The following is a 19,674-nucleotide window of genomic DNA, read 5'->3' as shown; positions in this document are numbered from 1 at the left end:
TCGATTCTATCACCGATTGATTTTGTTTCTATTATAAAAACAAAGTTTAAATTCAAGTTAATAAATGCTTGATTACAGAAATACGATGAAATAGAATAGAATAGGTTATCAACATATGGAATAATCATTTTTATTAACCCTTAATTCGACGAAATTTTTTGTAGCAAAAAACTGTTTTTTTTAGTAAAGTCATACTTACGTAATTCTCTAAACTAATTCAGTAGATTTTTTTTTATTAGTTGTTCGTCACACTGGACACCATCGAATTAAGGGTTAAACCATTATTTTTTGTTCTTCTTCTTCTTCTAGTGCCTCTTCAATCTTGAAGGCTAACTTGGAATTTTTTTTGTTGCAGGAAGAAAAACATGGTCATCACACAAAACTGTCAGTGGAGTTAGAATACTAAAATGTCAGTGTAATAATTCAAATAATGTGCGTTTATTCAAGTACAATGTGTAGAACAATGTTAGTGTTGTTAATCTCAGTGTTAGTGTGTGTGGTCAATGCTGATGTTAATTCAACGGATGTGGTACAGTCGGGAGGGTCTCGTATGGCCTGGATTAAAGGTCTGGTGGACCATCACGACTGGCTGGATTTACTTGACAATGTGACGTTGCCTGACCAATGCGCGAACGATCTCAGGCGGTATGTCATCGCTCTGAATGAAGGAGAACTTTGGGCATCGAAAAGTAAGTTTTTTTTTTAATTTCTTAAGTAATGTATTTTTCTATGAAACTTCTATATAATGTTTAAATCACACACATTTTTAAAATATGTTCTCTGTTATTCAGGCTAAGCGACTTACTTAGTTTTTTTAATGTTTTTAAAGTAAAAGATTGCATTATCAAACATGTAGAAAACAATAACTAGTTAAATTCGATGTAGGTTGGCTAACATGAGAGGTTATATATATATGATTGGAAAAATAGCAGTTTTTTTTCTTTAAATATTACTTTCATGTAATTCATATTTTGCATAATGTATATTTGCATACTAAGTACAAAAAGACTCTGATATGTTTTCAATGTTATAAAGGTAAACTTACAAATCGTAATTCAATATGTATCCAATTCAATAATCCCGCCATTTTCCAGATGTGACCTACTCTACTCTGAATCTTATTTCATGACAACTGAGTTACATCTTACTTCTTACTAATATTATAAGTGCGAATGATGGATGGATCAATGTTTGTAGGTATCTCGAGAACGGCTCAACGAATTTCGATTGAGTTTGGCGTGGATGTAGAACATAGTCTGGACGAACACTTAGGCTTCTGCGCGGACTAAGTCACGGGTAATAGCTAGTAATTAAATTAAACAGAGAAAATTAAACCAAATATACAATTTATAAAATAAAAACGTTTTGTCTAAATAGTGTTTAAGATAATCAGCATTAGTGGTTAGTTTAAAATGACCTTCATTAAGAGATTTCTAGCTTAAATGCATTTCCAAGGTTAATGGATCGTAATCCTTACAGTTATTTAGTGCTCGTTTAAGTAACTATAGAAATCTGGAGATCAGTGCATGTCAAGGTTTATGAAAACTACGATAATTTAATTATCCAATGGTCAAGAGTTAATGAATGTTAGTTTTTTTACTTTTTAAAAATCAGTTTTGAATTTTTAAACTTTATACCAAATACGAATTAGACAGAGGTAAAGGTTAAATATTTTTTTAAAAGAGCAACAGTTTTAAATCTCTGTGTGTACCAGTGAGACATTTTATAATAACTTAATCATAGTTTAATTGTAAAGACAGGCTTGCTGCGTAACTTAACAATACTGCAATAAGAGTAATCTACTTTTAGGATAATATTAGATTTAGTTACAACTTTAAATCCATTATTATGCATAAATATAAGAAAGTAGAGTTCTTATAAATTTGTGTGTTTTCAGATGAATAATGATAATTTCTAGCATAGGTTAACTGTAATATCTTTATACCCACTTTTATCCTTTGGTAGAGAAAGGTCTACATTTGAAACCAAATATATAAACATAGTAGCTTACTAACTAAGCAGTTTCTACGGTGATTGTCTAGTTAAGGCGACTCGTAACATTAATGTGTTGAAGAAAAGAGCTCAAAGTGTTTCATTACACGCCGCCCGTGTGCGGTAACATGAGGAAATCTGTTGTTATCTTCACGCAACATTTACGAGTTACTGTTACAAGCATCAGTACCATAATAACATATAAAACTTAAAAAACAACGTCATTTAAAGGTTAACGAATAACAACGTGACTTGACGCTTTTTGGTCGATTTTTTTTTAGTTACTCATTGTTTGGAATCAATCCTCTTCAAATATTTCCACAAGTTATACGATCGTTATTGCGATGCTTAGATTAGTTAAATTTGTACCATAAACAATAAAAATTAATTAAAGCAAATGCAGTAAATTGAGTATCGCTAATAAAGCGATATCTTACTTATAAATGCGAATGGATGGATATTTGTTTGAAGTGATCTCGAGAACTTGAAATTATGAGCGTTGATGGCTCAGGGCTCAAGCATTTGACTTGCGATCTGCAGGTCCCGGGTTTGAATCCCGCCATGTACCAATGTGTTTTTCGATTTCAGATTTACAGATGTACATTTATCCGACGTTCTTACGGTGAAGGAAAACATCGTGATGCAACCTGCACATATCTGAGAAGTAATTCAAAGATATGTGTGAAGTCAACCAACCCGCACTTGGCCAGCGTAGTTGACTATGGCCTAGTCACCCGTAACTTAGGTTAGGCTTCGAGCTCCTCGGTGGGGAAGTATAGTGAGCTGATAATGATCTCGAGAACGGCCCAACACATAAGCTACTAATTCAGTTTTTTTTTTTAATATCGCGCGGTAGGAAACTCTGGCGACATCTAATCATTTATAATCTTCATAATTTTTGTTTTTGTTAGAAGAATGCCAGTTACATTTTTATACTGACAGGTGTTTCAATAAAGTCTAAAGCCGTCTCATCATTCATAAAGCACGCTCGAGATTTTCATTCACCTTCCATTTACCATTTTTTATAACTGTTGGAATATCGTTTAGTTGAATAATAAAAGGATATATTTAAGAATAATTAAAAAAATATGTATGTTTTTTGTGTACATTAAATGCTTTAACGTTTCACTTATTATGTTTTAGTCTTGATGACTTTCTCTTTAATAGTCATTGTGTTTCTCGGAAATCGAAGCACAATCAATAGATCGAAAGTGGAACGTTTAACTACTTATATTATAAGTTATAGAGTATAAGTAGTAGATACATATGTTGTATATAATAATGCAATAATTATTAATAATACTAATATACAGTAGTGCAATTTAATAGTGGTAGAGTCACTAGACTGAATGGCTTTTACGACATATGTGTTCGGAGATATACAAGTTAAGGATTTACTGTAAATAAGCAAACTTTTAAGGAATATTCTATTTTAGTAATGTTTGAACTATTTTAAAAGTATTTAATCTATATTTAAAGTAAATATAACATAGCGTAGTTTGATATTGATGAATGAGACTCTAAGTTAGTGTCGCAAAGTTCAAAGCTCGGGACTGGTATTATACAATTCTAAACTAAGTCATGTATAGATGTTGTTAGCTTTGAGTTCGTGCCTTGATAAGTGGGCTCATTGCGATTGGAACAAAGCACTCCCCAGCATCATTTTGTATTGCCGTTTTTTTCCTTTATATTACCAAAAAATATGTTTTTTGCAGTCTTTTGCGAAATTTCGTGGATAATTGGATGGCATAGTTGCTCACTATTATTGTAATTATCCGTGTTTTGTTTTATTCCTATCTTTATAATGAATATTAATTAAACTAATGAGGATTAAATTAAAGTTAAAGAAAGAAATCATGTCGTTGAAATCTTTTCGTCGTATAAAGTAATAACGTAGTAACGTAATACCGAAAAAACACTACTTATGAAGAAACTTCAACTACCGCTATTAACGAATCTTTGTTAGGTTATAATATTTATACTACGTTAGCTAGCGTATATTTTTTTAAAAAATACTGTAAGAGAAATCTATATTGCTTAAGGCATGTTATATCATAACCTGTTTCTATTACCAGAACTAGTTTTGTTCGTGCTCATGAATGAAATTATAAACGGCTTATCTACAACTGGCATATGGCTATTATAAGATCTATGGTGAATGGGTTATTGCCTTACTAACCTCTATATAACAAACTGTTATAGAAGTAATAAAAGAATTATGATTCATTATTACATAAATTAATCGTTTGAAATGTAACTTTATTACTTTAACAGTGGTAGAGCCCGCTTTAACATCTTCGCACGAATGGGCCCGGCTCGTTCAGTGAAATACCACGATCACACAGAAGACAGGCGTGAAGAGGAAGCAATTCCGCGTTTCGTCTGATGAGTTTGCGTCCCGGAGGCCTAATTTAGTCCTCTTTTCCTTCCCACCCTTTTTCTTATAAGGAAAGGATGGGAAGTGGAAGTGGACTTTCTGTATGAGAGGATGCATGGAAAGAGAAAATATTTTCTTTCTTTGCATCCTCTCCTCCGTCTATTATAGGTAGGCAACGCATATGCAATTGCGTTTGTCAATGGGCAATGGACACTTCGCTATTTCAGCGATTTCAGGTGGCCGCTCGCTCGTTTGCCACCTTATGATATAAAAAAATACTTAATTAAGATAAACGATTTATAATTTAAAGTTTGTCAGCTCTATTTGTTCATGAACTTTAATTCTTTTGTGTTATTCATGTAAAATGTCTATCAACTACTTCATGTGTAAAGATGCAGGTGTTCGAAACTTTTGCAATCCTTCACTAAAGATAAATAAGGTTGTCAATACTAGTTTTAACATTAAGCAAGTCACAATCTTATCTTATAATTTATTGCTCGTCATGCAAAGCTTCACTAATATCTATACTCCGTTACACAATTTCAGTTTTAAGTACAGTCAGCTACATTAATATGTAAACATTTACAAAAGTTCAAAAACTTTTATACGTCTTTGGTGTCATAGTTACGTATGTACACGTGTTCGTTATTAGCATGTTTTTGTGGTTGGAACAGTAAGGAATGGTAAGATGAAGAAATGAATGTAAATTTGTACTTACCAAACATACTGCAATACTCAGAGACATTAATTCTTCGCTATGAGTAGTAATCTTTAGTGTAGATTTAGTTTGATAAATCTAAACTTAACTGTACAGTTAAATGGGACGTACGTAGACAATATTTGAACTGCCAGTTAAACTGTACAGTTTTAGGTTTGCTTACACAAGTAAGTTTTTACTTTACATTCCGACTGTACAGTTTATACTGTGCAATTAACACTGAACTGAATGAAAATGTATTCTACATAGCGACATAGCGATATTGTGAAAGCGTTTGGAAATCGTTGTATTCGTACAAAATTGTGCAAATTTTAGTATTAAATATACATACAATTACTTTGAAACAAGAATAGAATTGCATATATACATTGAAAAATATTATAATTTGCATTTTACTTTCGAAAAATTTGTAAAACATTGCTTCTGCATATGTTTACATTTGGATATATTAACATTATTCAGAATTCATTATATCGGCCACATTTACAATTCAACATAATGTAATTTCAACATTCATTTTTGTATAAAGTAACATTTAAGTTATTATTACCAAAAGTTGATAACATTTAAGGGTTTCTTTCTGACCTTATCTGCGCCGAATTGTTGTGTAACTATCTTTTTATTGAAAAAAGGGCGTAATATTTAACAAAATATATGGAATATTAGGTATATATAATATAATCATTAAATACATAGGATCCGGATCGAGAGATCTAAGATAGATGACAAAGAACTTAAAGTCAGTAGTTTTAGTAACAGATCGCCCGCAGTTCATCAGATGTTAGCAGCTTTAGTTAAAGAAACAAGCCACGCTTTACTTCGAATTTGAATATAACTGAATTCATAAATCTTTTAATTATTTTTAATGAAGTATTGGACTATGGCCTCACAATGGCCGAGTGGCCACTTCGGCCAGTAGCGTGGCCGGGTGGCCGCGTGTCCGCATGGGGCGCGTTGGGCAACGCGCACCGGCATGTGACATAACACGGCCGTGCGCTCGCTTGCGCAAAACGTGCATAATGTGTAAATCACAATTTCATAAGTAATCCGTGAAAGTGAGCAATTCTTTTCACTCACACGCACCGCCCATTGCGGTATTGTTTGATGTTCTACGTTTTACTTGATTATGTTATTGATACTAGTAGATTGATTCGAGTAGCCATGATTTATTATTTAGTTAAGTCTTATCTAGACTACTTAATTAATAAGAATTATGACTGTCGGTATGTATATTACGTATATTTGTCATTATTAATTTTAGCTAAAAAAAAAGAAAGTTTCATTACAAGCAAATACTTACTTTGACTAATGAAAATAAATACTCTACATTTTATTAGTCAAATCTAACTACGTTAAATACTTATCAAAGTTGTACGTAAGCGTTCATTAAAATTACAATCTCATTGGTACAACTTCTCGGAATAAAGCTTCCAACTTTCTGATTATAAAACATTTTGTAATCTGACTTGGAAAGTCCAAGGCTCAACCTGTCACCTATTACTACATCATTTCGTATTAAAAGTCAAACACCCTTCGTCACATTTCATATGTAAAGTCACAACTTAATTTTTATTACTGATACACAATGAAATAAGAAAAATTAAATCAGGTTACTCGTGTACATAGTTTTTAAAAGTAAAAGTATTGTTTTAATCTTGTCTTACTAATATTATAAATGCGAATGTTTGGATGGATGTTTTTTAGAAGGTATCTCTAGACTGTCTTAACGAATATCAGTAAATTTTAGCGTAGTCTGAAAAAACACATGCTGCTAATTAAGTTCTTAATTCCGCGCGAACGGAGTCGCGGGCGACAGATACTTTTTATCATTATAATTATTTATTAATAGTTAAATCATCGTGAAAATAATACTGTGAAAGCCAAAAGCAAGTTATGCTATATAGCACGGTTGTATGAACTAAGCAAGTGAGATTTCAAATCTAGACCAGTTTGACGTATCATAGGTAAGGGAAAACTGTGCGTTCTGTAAAGGAAAAGTGGCGGGAACCTGTTATTATGTAACGTGTCCTACTGCCGGTGTTTATATACGTTAATATATGTATTTAACATATGTATGCGTATTTACTTTTCTGACGACGGATCATATTACACGTCAGCTGATGATGACAGAACGAGTTAGAACTTAGCTGTAACTTCAAGTTCACACCATCGAAGTATTGTGTCGAATAACGGCTTCCAAAACACCTTTATTTTCAATATTTTTTTTTAGTTTTTAATGTTAACTTATTCATAAACTAGCTTTCGCCTAAGACTCTGTCCACGGGGAAATAAAAAAAAGTTTTACATCTACATTTGCCCAATTTTAGTGAGATCTGTTAAGTCGTTCCATCCATCTATCTAGACCTTCGTATTTATAATATTAGTAACTTACATGTCATCTCAGGATGATTTTTAAAAATAAAACTAATGGAACTCTGTTTCCCTTTACTACTTTACGTAAAGGCAACTTTTACAGCATCTTATTGTTCTAGATTACGCCTGTTTCTCTCTATTTCCTGTTCTAACAAACTTCTATTCACCTCATCTCGTCATCAACCTCATCATCATTCTTATATCCCTCTCATAAACAAAAAGATGATCTGTAAATCCATTAAGTGCTGACGTACGCATAGTCATTATTTATAATTTACATTGTAAGTGAATAATTAGGGGCTAATAATCCCATCCGTTATAGTAAATTCATCTTTAAATAATTTATCACGTTGATGGGCTTTGAACATTTTGATCCGTACACAAAAGTGAATGTTTGATCACAGGCTAATAAACTTGAAATATTAATTAATTAACCTTACTGATTTATGAACAGCTTTTATATTAATAGTCTAACTTCTATTTGCGGTAAATAATTTCGGTTAAAATGCTCCCAACAGACCTATTTTATTACAAATTGGAATCATAAATATAAATAAAGGCGTTGAAACTATTTAAGCGGGTAAAGGTCAATTGTAACAAGAATTGCCAGTTCATTTATTTATTACTAGCTGTCTCACGCGACTCTGTTCATTAAACAAAACATAAAAAGTAGCCTATGTGCACCTCTAAACTATGTTCTACATTTATGCCAAATTTAATCGGGATCCATTGAGCCGTTCTGGAGATATCTTCTGATAAACATTCATCCATCCATACCACTATCTAAACATTCGCATTTATAATATTAGTAAGATTTCGCTTTAATCTGTAGCAAAAAGACGAGTGTTTGAGGATCGCGTGCATTTTTTTCTTATATTACAAAAACACCTATACTATTCACGGTATAGTTAGGTTAAAAATGGCTTTGTGCGAAAAACATTCATATATGCCCACACCCCGGTAAATAGTGAGTCGAGAGATAGAGAGTTTAGGTAGGAGTTTAGTAGTAGGATCCATGTGTCTTTCCTTCTAGAGCAAGGGATGTGGAGGGAGTCCCACATGTGTGTAGGACACCGGAGTGTTGTTCCCCGAGGCTCGCATTCCTCCTCTTAAAAAAAAGGTTAAAAATGGCTCAGTCGAATCTATCATAATATAATTACCAGTTAACATTTATCTTGTTATTTTAAAATTACTAATGTTTAAAACAAAGATACTTTGTTAATTACTTGTGTGTTAAACTTAAAAGGCTATTCATATGATTACAAAATTTTAATTACCATGTACACAAAGCAATAGACATCGATTGTTTTGTTAATAGGAAATGCAATATTAGAAGGGAGGAGTTAAGTGGGACAAAGTACGGCCCTGACACAAACAAGATAATGCAGTATTAGACGTTAGGTTAAACCCGAGATAGCGCGTAATCGCAAGCCATGAATTATTATAGATTTAATTATAAAAGAGTAAAACTTTTTAAGTCACAGATATTAAAATGTGGGTCAGAGGGTTCCGGTGCGTTCCTTTGGAGATCCCGGGACCCTCGCAGTCGCACTTGAGGTTGGCCACCGAGGGGGTTTTAGTGAGTAAGAATCTCACATAACCCTGTCTTACCCCTAAAAGGCAGGGTATCTTACGAAGATTTCCCCCCGATACAAAAAAGATATTAAAATGTAGTTGATACTTCATTTAAAGAGAGGTTGTACTCGATTTTTTAGTCTTAATAATTTTAACATAATTTTACACACTTGCAACTCAATTGCTTTTTGCAAACAGTTTGACTAAGAAATCTATAATCTAACTTCTTACTAATATTATAAATGCGAATGTTTAGATAGATGGATGGATAGATGTTTGTATAGAGGTATCTCTGGAACGGCACAACGGATCTTAATTAAATTTGGCACTGATACATAGTCTGGAATGACACATAAGCTACGTAATATTTTTTTTTAATTCCGTGCGGACGGAATCGCGGTAGACAGCTAGTAGTTTTATATATTGAAATACTGTGATCACATTTTAAGCTACATAGACTGATATTGTTCAATGATTATATTACAGTGTTTTAACATACAAAATAATTAAGGCACTGACCTCTCATTTGATTATTATTAACTTTTGACGTCGTAATGAAGATGAAAGTTTGTTCTCACCTTGATGTATGAGGTCAGATATATATAGTTATATTGTAATTATTTTATTCACCTTGTATTATTTATCTGCATGTTAAACAGTAATGAATTTCTAATTTTATAATTTATTGACTTACAATATAAGGTTTTAAAACTTTAACAACAATTTAAGTTAGTTCAGACATTTTAAATGCAATCACAATTAGAACGAAAATGGTTTTATAATGTTTTTAAAATAATTTTCTCGTAATCAATTTTGTATTTTAATGGTTAATTTAATTTTGTATTATAATTTAATCTTACGTCTTGTAAATAAATACATACATCGATTATGAATGGGAAAGTTTAGCTGGATGGATATTTGTTTGAAGGTATCTCTGGGAAGGCTCAACGGATTTTGATGAAATTTGATACAATTGTAGATTATAGTCTGGAAGAACAGATAGGCTACTTATTAAGTTTTTTTTTAATTCCGTACAGACGGAGCCGCGGGCGACAGCTAGTAAAGTTATATTTAAAGATCGACAATCCTATTACAGATTGCGACTGTCAGGGAATGTAATAGTTTTCCTTATTGTTAAAACAAAATCGATCCGATTCCAATGCAAGTAGCAAATGCACTTGTGTAGGAAAAACGTTCCATTCCTTCTATCCGAGGAACATTTACGTTGATCAAACTGCGCTCTTCCGAGACATTGCGCGGCTTTTACTACTACTGAGAGACGAAGATAGAAGTTCTATTTGCTTTTTATTACAATGATAGTGAACTTGTATGAAAGGTCTTAAATCAACCAGAGTTTTTTGTCACAATACCTACCCACAATACTATATTAAACTCTTTGTTCATTGTTTTGTTTGTTAAAGAATAATTGTCTTTATATAATATATAGATTAAGAAGGTACCATTGATATTGTTTATGTGACACGGAAGAGCAGGACTTCCAATCACAAGCCCGTTATGGATGCTTAAATGGAAGTCCCGGCACAAATGTTAGTATGTACCATTTTTGTTTAAGCAATAAATCATTTTTCATTTTCATTTTCAATACCATAAGTATTCATTAGCCGAATTGTATTGATAAATCGCTTGGAGTTATACTTTTAAGCGAATGATTTAGTAATATGCGAAATTTCCATGTACTCCTTTTACTTCTCATTGCATCAAACATCAGAACAGACAACAGAATTTGCGAGATAACAATACTCCTGTTTATGCAAGCTGAAATATAATAAAGAAACACACAAACCTTGTTATACTTTTAAGAATCTTCATAAAGTCATTTAAAGGAAGAAAAATAAATGCATTTCTTCTAAGAGTAACCGCGCTTACTTTAATAGGAACAATGCCAGTGCAATTTCAATGCTTGAAAACTTAATAGTTTCTTTTTAATTTAACAATAAACATGTTGAAAAGATGCCAGAATATACTGCGAGTTAAATAAAGAAAAAGTTTAATTGTTACGCGATTGCAGCTACAATTTATGAGTTCAGCAAAATAGAATATTTTAATTTAAAATAAACTAAATATTTTGATTAAAATGTTGTACTAATCTTTTAATCTTTAATAACTCTTCAAAACTTCTTCTCTTTTAACAGTGGTAGAGCCCGTTTTAACATCTTCGCATGAATTGGCCCGCCTCGCCTGGTGATATACCACGACCACACAGAAGACAGGCGTGAAGTGGAAGCAATTTCGCGTTGCGTCTGATGAGTGTGCGTCCCGGTGGCCTAATTTAGTCTCCTTTTCCTTCCCACCCTTTTTCTTATAAGGAAAGGATGTGAAGTGGAAGTGGACTTTCCGGATGAGAGGATGCATTGAAAGGGAAGATATTTTCTTTCTGTGCATCCTCTCCTCCGTCGATAAAAGGTAGGCAACGCATATGCAATTGCGTATGTCTATGGGCAACGGTTATTTCGCTATTTCAGCGGTTTCATGTGGCCGCTCGCTCGTTTGCCACCTCTTTATATATAAAAAAATTTAACAATATAAAATATATAGCATGAAGTATTTAATATTATTTTCCTACTATAACACTAAAAAAATAGTGAATAAAGTTCCTTTCACATAGTCCCGGTTTACTTCAATCGACGCCCGATCAATTGGTCTCACGATCGAACCTATAAATGTCGAATACGAGTTGAAAAGCCAGCGACGTGATAAAAGGACCCAAAAGCTTTATGCTCGATGGATTCCTTACATGTTGTAAAACGAATATAGCTAACCATTTTTTTTTATTTGAAAATAGGTGAATTTCTTACTTTAGTTTTTTATTTGAATTGTGTTAAAAAAAATATTAATTCCATTGCCATAAAATTTCTCCGGGAGACTGAAATTTTATTTACTAAAGTTCTTAAAATATTATAGGGAATAATGTAGAGATATTTAAATTGTAACACACATTTTCACAGACATGTACATTAATATAAGAAAGTAGGGTTTTAAAGCTTTGTTCAAATATAAAAATTGATTTAAATAATTTATTTTAATTATCTTTTTTCTATATTGCAGTTTTCGACGCATCTGGTCAGTATAGCCCCAACATTCTGTTCGGTAACGAATACTGGCTGGGCTCACAGAACGCTTGCGCCGACCTACAGCTGCGCCAGTACTACGCGCAAACGCCGCCATTCAAAACTACCTTCTTTGTCGCCAAGATCAATCTCACTGTTGACGCTGATCATGTTCCCCAAGTAAGACACTGCTTGATTCTTATTTCAACATATACGTCGTAAAACAATAACGTGCAATAGACGTAGAACCCCAATCGAATAATTTAATGGTACATATGTACAGTCAGCTAGATAAATATTTATACATTAAAACAGCTTCAGAAACTAGTGTAGAGCTTTTATTTTAAAAATCGGAATCGGAAAAGTCGGAAGCATGCAAAGACGGAGAAGTGAATGTATTTTTTGAAACCGAAAGAGTATATAAGTTTCTAAAGCTTTGTAAATGTATACATATTTATGCAGCTGACTGTGCATAAATAACGGTTAAATTGTAAAGGGTTGCAATTCTTTCATGTGATCAGTCAGTAATGTAAAAAAACCGTTGTATAAGTGGAAATTTGTTAGTGATTTATTCTTGCGTATAGTGATCGTCCCTGCATCGTACGCTTCATAGTCCGTACCGATATCAGCTTTATTGGAATGACAGCTTTCTACACTTGTAAGCTTTCAATAAAGAGCTTTTGTTATGACATCAAACACAGCGATAGCGAGCGTTTGGAACAAAGCGATATCGACATATTTATGAACAGTCCAGTTTCAAAATATGTTTTAATATATGCGGATATGAAAATAAAAAAATTGGATTTACTAGAGCGTAAAAAATATTAAAAAATTAGAATTAAATATTTCTATCCCAGGTCGTAGCGTTTGTTTTTAGAAATGTGTAATAAAGAGTTGAACTTGGTCATAAATCGGGCTCTAACTTTTAAAACGGGCGGAATCTAGGTGAGTCGAAGCTCACTGGAGAGGGAAATAAATTTTCTAAATATTGAAAAATTGAAAAAGTTTGAATTGAATTTAAGTTTAGATTTTATTTATTTATTACCAATATCTCTATTATTATTGGTATAAGAGAACTAATAATTTGTTTATGCAAATTACAGTCCTAAAATTTGAATTTATTATTCTTGGTTCGACTAAAAAAATTATGTGCACCTTTTTTAATTTTTATCCCTATTCGTAACTTAATTGCATTGCAGTTTTCTCGTCATCTTTTTCCTCCATTATAAGTTTGCTGCCATAAATTCCTGTGTACCCAGTTTAATTCACTATTTTATTATTGTTTTCAGAGTAGACTGATGTTAGTGGGTCAATGCATGCCGGCGTCCTGCAACAGCAGTAATATTGAAGCGGTGTTAGCACCCGCAGAGACCACGGCTATAAAGAGAGCCCAGGATAATGGAATTACGGCCTCCTTCAGGACTCTGTATGTGCGGCCCGTGCCTGGACCGTATAATATATTTGCTGATCTCAAGCTGCAAATCCTAGGGTACTTATAGACTTGATATTAAGTTTTTTTGTATCTAAATTATACATTTGATTACAAAGACATGTTAATTTTTGGAGATCACAACAAAAAGTGAACGAAACGTTTCATCTTGAGGTACAAAGGACAAGTCCTTTTGTTTGTATTGTATTGTCTTGATGGATGAAAAATGTTGAAATTCTTTGATTTATTTCCAAGAGCTATACAATATATTATATTTGGAAATTCGTTTTTCTAACGGATCGCTTTTGTCTAACCATGCTTCTTTGATGTTATCTCTGTTTCTTTGTACATTTGATATAATTATTTTTATTAATTTATCTTATGTTTTAGATCTGTTATGATTGTGGTGGCGATGTGGATGTTGGTGGCGTCCTTCTACGAAGGCTACTTGGAGCGGAAGTATAGAAAGGCCGCGGAGTTACGTGACCTTGAAGCTCGTCAGAACAACAACTATAAACCTTCTGTTGGTACTTTCGTTTATGTGCCCATTTAAACATTCATTTTTTTCTCTTTCTTACTGTTGGTTTCTGAGACCAAAATAACTGTCTAAAATATGTCGTCATCTCGATCATTATCTTTGATGATCAGTGATAACAATATGTTTTAAACGAGGATTTTAGTTTCAGAAACTCATGGTTTTATCTTAATATTAAATATTATTGGTGTCTTAAGTTTTCGTCTAATTTCCATAATAACAATAAAAGCTTTAATGCAGAAAAAATTTAAAAAGTTTTTAAGGTTTATTCTTCTTTGTTTAATTAAAAATCACTCGGGGAAAATGGCAAATTTTTATTTATCCTATGGTAGTAATAATTTAATAGAATCCTAGTTTTTGCAGCCAGTAACAAATTTGTCAGAAGACGAAGAAAAAATAGAAGATGATGAAAATAAAGAATTACGTCGTGATAGATGTGGTGAGTTGATACCTAAACGATGTTATTCTGATAGTTTAATTACTTTAGATTGTTTTTGATGGATCGAATAACGTTTAATGTTCCGTTCCAGGAGTTTGGGCTGAATTATTGTTATCATTTTCAATACTATCGAACGGCAGAGCAATTCTGAGCACTCAAAAGCCTAATGATGGTGCTCTTACCTGCTTACATGGAATGAGGTATGTATTTATATCCTCTGGACCTCATATCTTAGGGTCGTGAATACTTTCATCTTTTTTGATTATAATGGCTTATAATTTAGTTCTCTCTTCAACTTATCTGAAATTATGTATGTAGCTCGTCGAGTGTGGTAAGGATCTGGCAAGATCAATGTATTTGACTGTAGTCCCGCGACATTTCTTTCTACTGTAATATGACTTACAATCTAGATAAAACTACCAAACCTTTTTATATTAACCTCTACATTTTACCCAAGATCTACGGTCGTTTACATATCAATGAAATTTCTATTAAAGTTAATAATAAAATTGAATTCGGTTTCTCAAACCGTCTCGACAAAAACTCATTATCAGTTCGATGAGAATAAAATAGTCAGTCTGTTTATCTATTTTATAGAAAATTCTATTATGTTATTCTTACTTTCAAACTAAGAAGAATTTTTTTATAATATTTCTAATAATAAAGAAAAAGACCTAAAGAGTAAAACTTTTTTAGAAATCATAATGATTGTAAAACGTAACCTTGAATCCTTCATTTAATTTATCACCTTACACATTATTTGTTAATCTAATTTCATTGTTTAATATCAAACGTGTAATTTTTATTGTTTTCAGATTTATGTCAGTGATATGGGTGATTATGGTTCACACATATTTAACCGTGTGGTACATCGCCGACAACAAGACAATGAGGATCGTCACCGAGAGGAACTTCTTATACCAATCCGTAGGCAACGCATCCTATTGTGTTGATACATTCTTCTTTATTAGGTAAGATTCACATATAAAAAGTTACAATGAACGAAAACATAAGCTTATATAAAACGGCTTAAACACTCACGTATGTTTGTCCGGTGGCGGCACCAACTAGTTTCGAGCCCATCGGGGTGAGTGGGACTTTTGACTGGGGTATTTTTTCACGGACGCGGCCCGTCACTCACTGAGTAGTTTATTATAATGTCTTACGAAAGTTTGAATAATTGAATGAAAATAGTATGAAGAGATGTTTCTAATCAACCAATCTATACCTTGGTTTAACGTTGGTTGATTAAGGCCTCATTATTTAGGTTAAGCTAGACTCATCCCATGAAAGACGTGTTTATATTACTACATGTGAATCATTTTATAAACATTTTATTTCAGTGGCTTGCTTGTAACAGTTCTTTTCTTAAGAAGCGAAGACAAAGCAGCCGCAAGAAGAATTGCAATGGAAAAAAAGAAAGCAAACATCGATACTAACAAGAATACAAATGGTTTTACAAATTCAGCTCTCTCAGTTTCTGTGATAAGTCAACAATCTTTCTGTGAAGATTTGCTAGATCAGCCAAAGAATAGTGTATACTCGAAGGGAGAAATATTCAAAATGATTAAATCATTTTTCGTTCTAGTGATGTATCGTATAGTTAGGTTAACACCAGCGTACGCTTTTGTGATTGGTCTGAATGAAATAGCGTTAAGATATACTCATGACAGAACAGTCTTTGAGCCAGCTATCTTTGACCATATTACGTGCGATCGATTCTGGTGGCGGAATCTTCTCTACATCAACAACTTGTTCCCTCAAAGGGAGATGTGCATGGTGTGGTCGTGGTACATGGCTAATGACACACAGTTCTATGTTGTTGGAATCATATTATTATTGATATCAGTAAAGTAAGTAGCAAAATTTAATTTTTCTACAGTTTTCATTACATTACAGTTACACTTAACAGTGGTAGAGCCCACTTTAATATATTCATACGAATTGGCCCGGTTCGCCCGGTGAAATACCACGACCACACAGAAGACAGGCGTCCAGTGGAAGGAATTCCGCGTTTCGTCTGATGAGTGTGCGTCCTGGAGGCCTTAATTTTAGTCCTGTTTCTCTTCCCACCCTTTTTCTTATAAGGAAAGGATGGGAAATGGACTTTCCGGCTGAGGGGATGCATAGGAAGGGAAAATATTTTCTTTCTGTGCATCCTATCCTCCGTCGATTTAAGGTAGGCAACGTATATGCAATTGCGTATGTCTATGGGCAACGGTTTCTTCGCTATTTCAGCTATTTAAGGTGGCCGCTCGTTCCTTTGACCTTTTGATATAAAAAAAATAATTTTATGTACTTTTTGGAAGTTAAACTTACTGAAATTAATTGGTTTCCCAAATTTTGTTCAACAGACATATAAAATTTGCGATGATATCACTTATATTGTTGCTAGCGAGTTCTTGGGCGACGACAATCTACATATCAGTATGGTATCAATATAAAGCGCGTATTCAGGAACCCTTCGAAATGTTTGATCCATTGTACGATAAGCCGTGGTCCAGAATAGGCCCCTATTTAATCGGTAAGTTCTGCTCTCATTGACTATAAAATAACCACATGAAGCGATCACATTCTCTTTTATTGCCTCAATCGATCCCTTTTATAAAGTTGTGAAAGACCATTTTATTAGAATTGGCTTCAGTTTTTACATTGTTATGAATTACTTACAGACTTTGATTATATACTTTTTCATATTATTGGCCTATTTATACACCAGCCTGCAATATTAGTAAAAGGTATGCTGTAAAAAATAAATTAACAAAAACATTAAAAACCACTTAAGAATTCACTAATTTTGTTGAAAAGTCAATTAGTAAAAAATAATACTTAATTTTCTTCTTATCGCATTTTCAATTTTTTTTACACAGGAATGGTTGTTGGATGGTATTTGCACAGAACTAAATGCCAAGTTAAGATGCCATATTGGCTAGTAGCGGTGGGTTGGCCGTGCGCCTTAGCCATTATGGCGAGCCTTATCTTTGGCATGGTCGACGGCTACTTTGAAGTTTGGCCGACCGCTTTCTACGTCAGCATTGGACATACAGGTAAAGAACTCACGTACTGAAATCTTAACCGGATTAAATTATTAAGATACATCCATTCAGATATATTTTTGAATTGAGAAGTCCTTGCGTGCGTCTTCGGAATACTCTTAAAGATTTAATTGAGACAGCGTTATTTACTATGTTGAAGGCACTCAAGTCATTATTAGGTGGAAACATTAACGCAGTAAATTGCCCCATTCCTTTATGTGTTTTAATCTTCTTTATCATGTTCAAGGTTGGGGTGTGGCGCTGGCATGGGTTGCGGTAGCGTGCTGCTGCGGGTACGGCGGGCTGGTGAACTCCGCGTTGTCGTACCGTGGAGCGCTGCCACTCAGCCGACTTACCTATTGCGCCTACCTTGTACACCCCACCATCATGATGTACACCTCGTTCCTCATGGACGGACCTCTACATCTACAGAACTCTATAGTTGTAAGTAACAAGTAGAAAGAACCTTAGTTGATTATAGGAGTTTAAATATCAGTTGTAAATTGACGGGAGGACTACTTGTACCACATGACCAAGTTTTTTAAACTATTGCCTTAAATGAACCTCATTTTCCTCCTCTCAAGAACGACTGAATAGAATTCGCTGAAATTTGGTACAAATGTAGAACATAGTCTGGAAGAAGGCATAGGCTACTAATTAAGTTTTTTTTATTACCGTTCGGACGAAGGCTGGCGACGGTCCCTAATAATTATATGTCTTATGTCACCTCTTCCACCACTTCTAAGTGATTATTAACAATATCTTTATGATTTCCAGTTAACAATCTACGCTGGATATGCTGTGATGGCGTTTCTAGCATCATTCGCCATATCACTAGCATTCGAAGCTCCAGCTGTGCGGCTCTTGAAGATTGTGAGCGGCGGCAATAAAAGTAAAAAGGGACAATAATAGCACTCGGAATAGACCTTGTTTTATCAAGAGTACGCCCATGTTTTCACGCGAACAAGACGTTGAAAGCATTTCTCGAACAACCTCGGTCTAAGAGCTTTATTAAAAAAAAATAGCCGTTTTATTATAGATGTACATATATAGGTTTACTCATATTGACGATAGGTTTTACATCCAGTTATTTTCATAAATATTAAAAGGAGGAATCTTACCAAATCTCTATGGTCGAGTTACCGCGTAAACAAAATCCCAATAAGCAATTTAGGTATTTTATGAAGTTTCTTTTTAGAAACTTTCCGAGTCGATTGCGACCTTGAAAATTTAACAGCAATCTTTTACCACAAGCTTTAAATTACTTAGTTTACAGTTTAATATGAAAAAACGTGCCCGCTTTTCGCAACTAATATTTTGTAAATATCAAGAACTTAGGGTAAATCCCAGTCCATCAATTTTCATAATTTATGGCCATACTGTAATTTTAAGTACATTTTATTTAACTTTGTTTATATTATATTGTAAAAGTGTTTACTTTTATTTACATAAGTATTTGAAATGTAAATGCTTTACAACATATATGTTTCATATTTTTATATAGCTATATATTTGTAAATATTCATGTAAATAAGAACATATTACTAACATAATTAAAATTGACCCTTTTATAGAAACAAAAGAGGTTAAATAATTAGGTAACCTTCATATAGTCATTTTAAATTTTTATAGAATCCCATAGAACACATACAAAAGACAATTTCTTAAAGCCATATGTGATATAAAATCAATGATAAAATATATATAAGATAAAATAAATTGTATATTATTTGACTATTTTTTTGTATAGAATTTTATTATAAAGACCAAATATTGAGATATAAAGATGTTTTATTTACCTATAATACCTCAGATAGTTTTAATAAAATTAATAAGAATAAAATCTTAAAATGATTCTTCCTCCATCTTTTAAAACAAACACAACTCAGACCTGTAACCTAGAGGGGTAGGCAGAGACCACAGACTTATGTTTGGCGTGGCCAAACGAATCTCCTCAATCCAAATTTTCGCCATTTCGGGAGACAGAACGTGACAGGGAATATACACATATCTTTTTTTTATTTTTTTGCTGATATGTCCAGATTGAATCACAATGTTTTCCTTCATCGTAAGAAACTTGAGATAAATGTACATATGTCTATCGAAAATCAAAAATCATATTGGTACATGGCG

The 19,674-nt window shown here is 33.1% G+C and overlaps 1 protein-coding gene across 1 annotated transcript; it reads left to right on the top strand.

Moving 5' to 3' along the window:
* Window positions 1-391: 391 nt before the first annotated feature.
* LOC106117053 (nose resistant to fluoxetine protein 6) lies at window positions 392-18,885 on the top strand. Its single transcript, XM_013311125.1, has 12 exons — window positions 392-689; window positions 12,102-12,283; window positions 13,393-13,592; window positions 13,923-14,055; window positions 14,431-14,506; window positions 14,598-14,706; window positions 15,322-15,477; window positions 15,850-16,359; window positions 16,861-17,030; window positions 17,377-17,553; window positions 17,789-17,985; window positions 18,319-18,885. Exons 1-12 carry the CDS (start codon window positions 431-433, stop codon window positions 18,448-18,450), a joined length of 2,301 nt encoding a protein of 766 aa, XP_013166579.1. The 5' UTR covers window positions 392-430; the 3' UTR covers window positions 18,451-18,885.
* The last annotated feature ends 789 nt before the right edge of the window (window positions 18,886-19,674 follow it).

The sequence above is a fragment of the Papilio xuthus genome, unplaced genomic scaffold, assembly GCF_000836235.2.
Source record: "Papilio xuthus unplaced genomic scaffold, Pxut_1.1 DF827680.1, whole genome shotgun sequence".
Lineage (NCBI taxonomy): Eukaryota > Metazoa > Arthropoda > Insecta > Lepidoptera > Papilionidae > Papilio > Papilio xuthus.
This window is presented reverse-complemented; position numbering and strand designations above follow the sequence as displayed.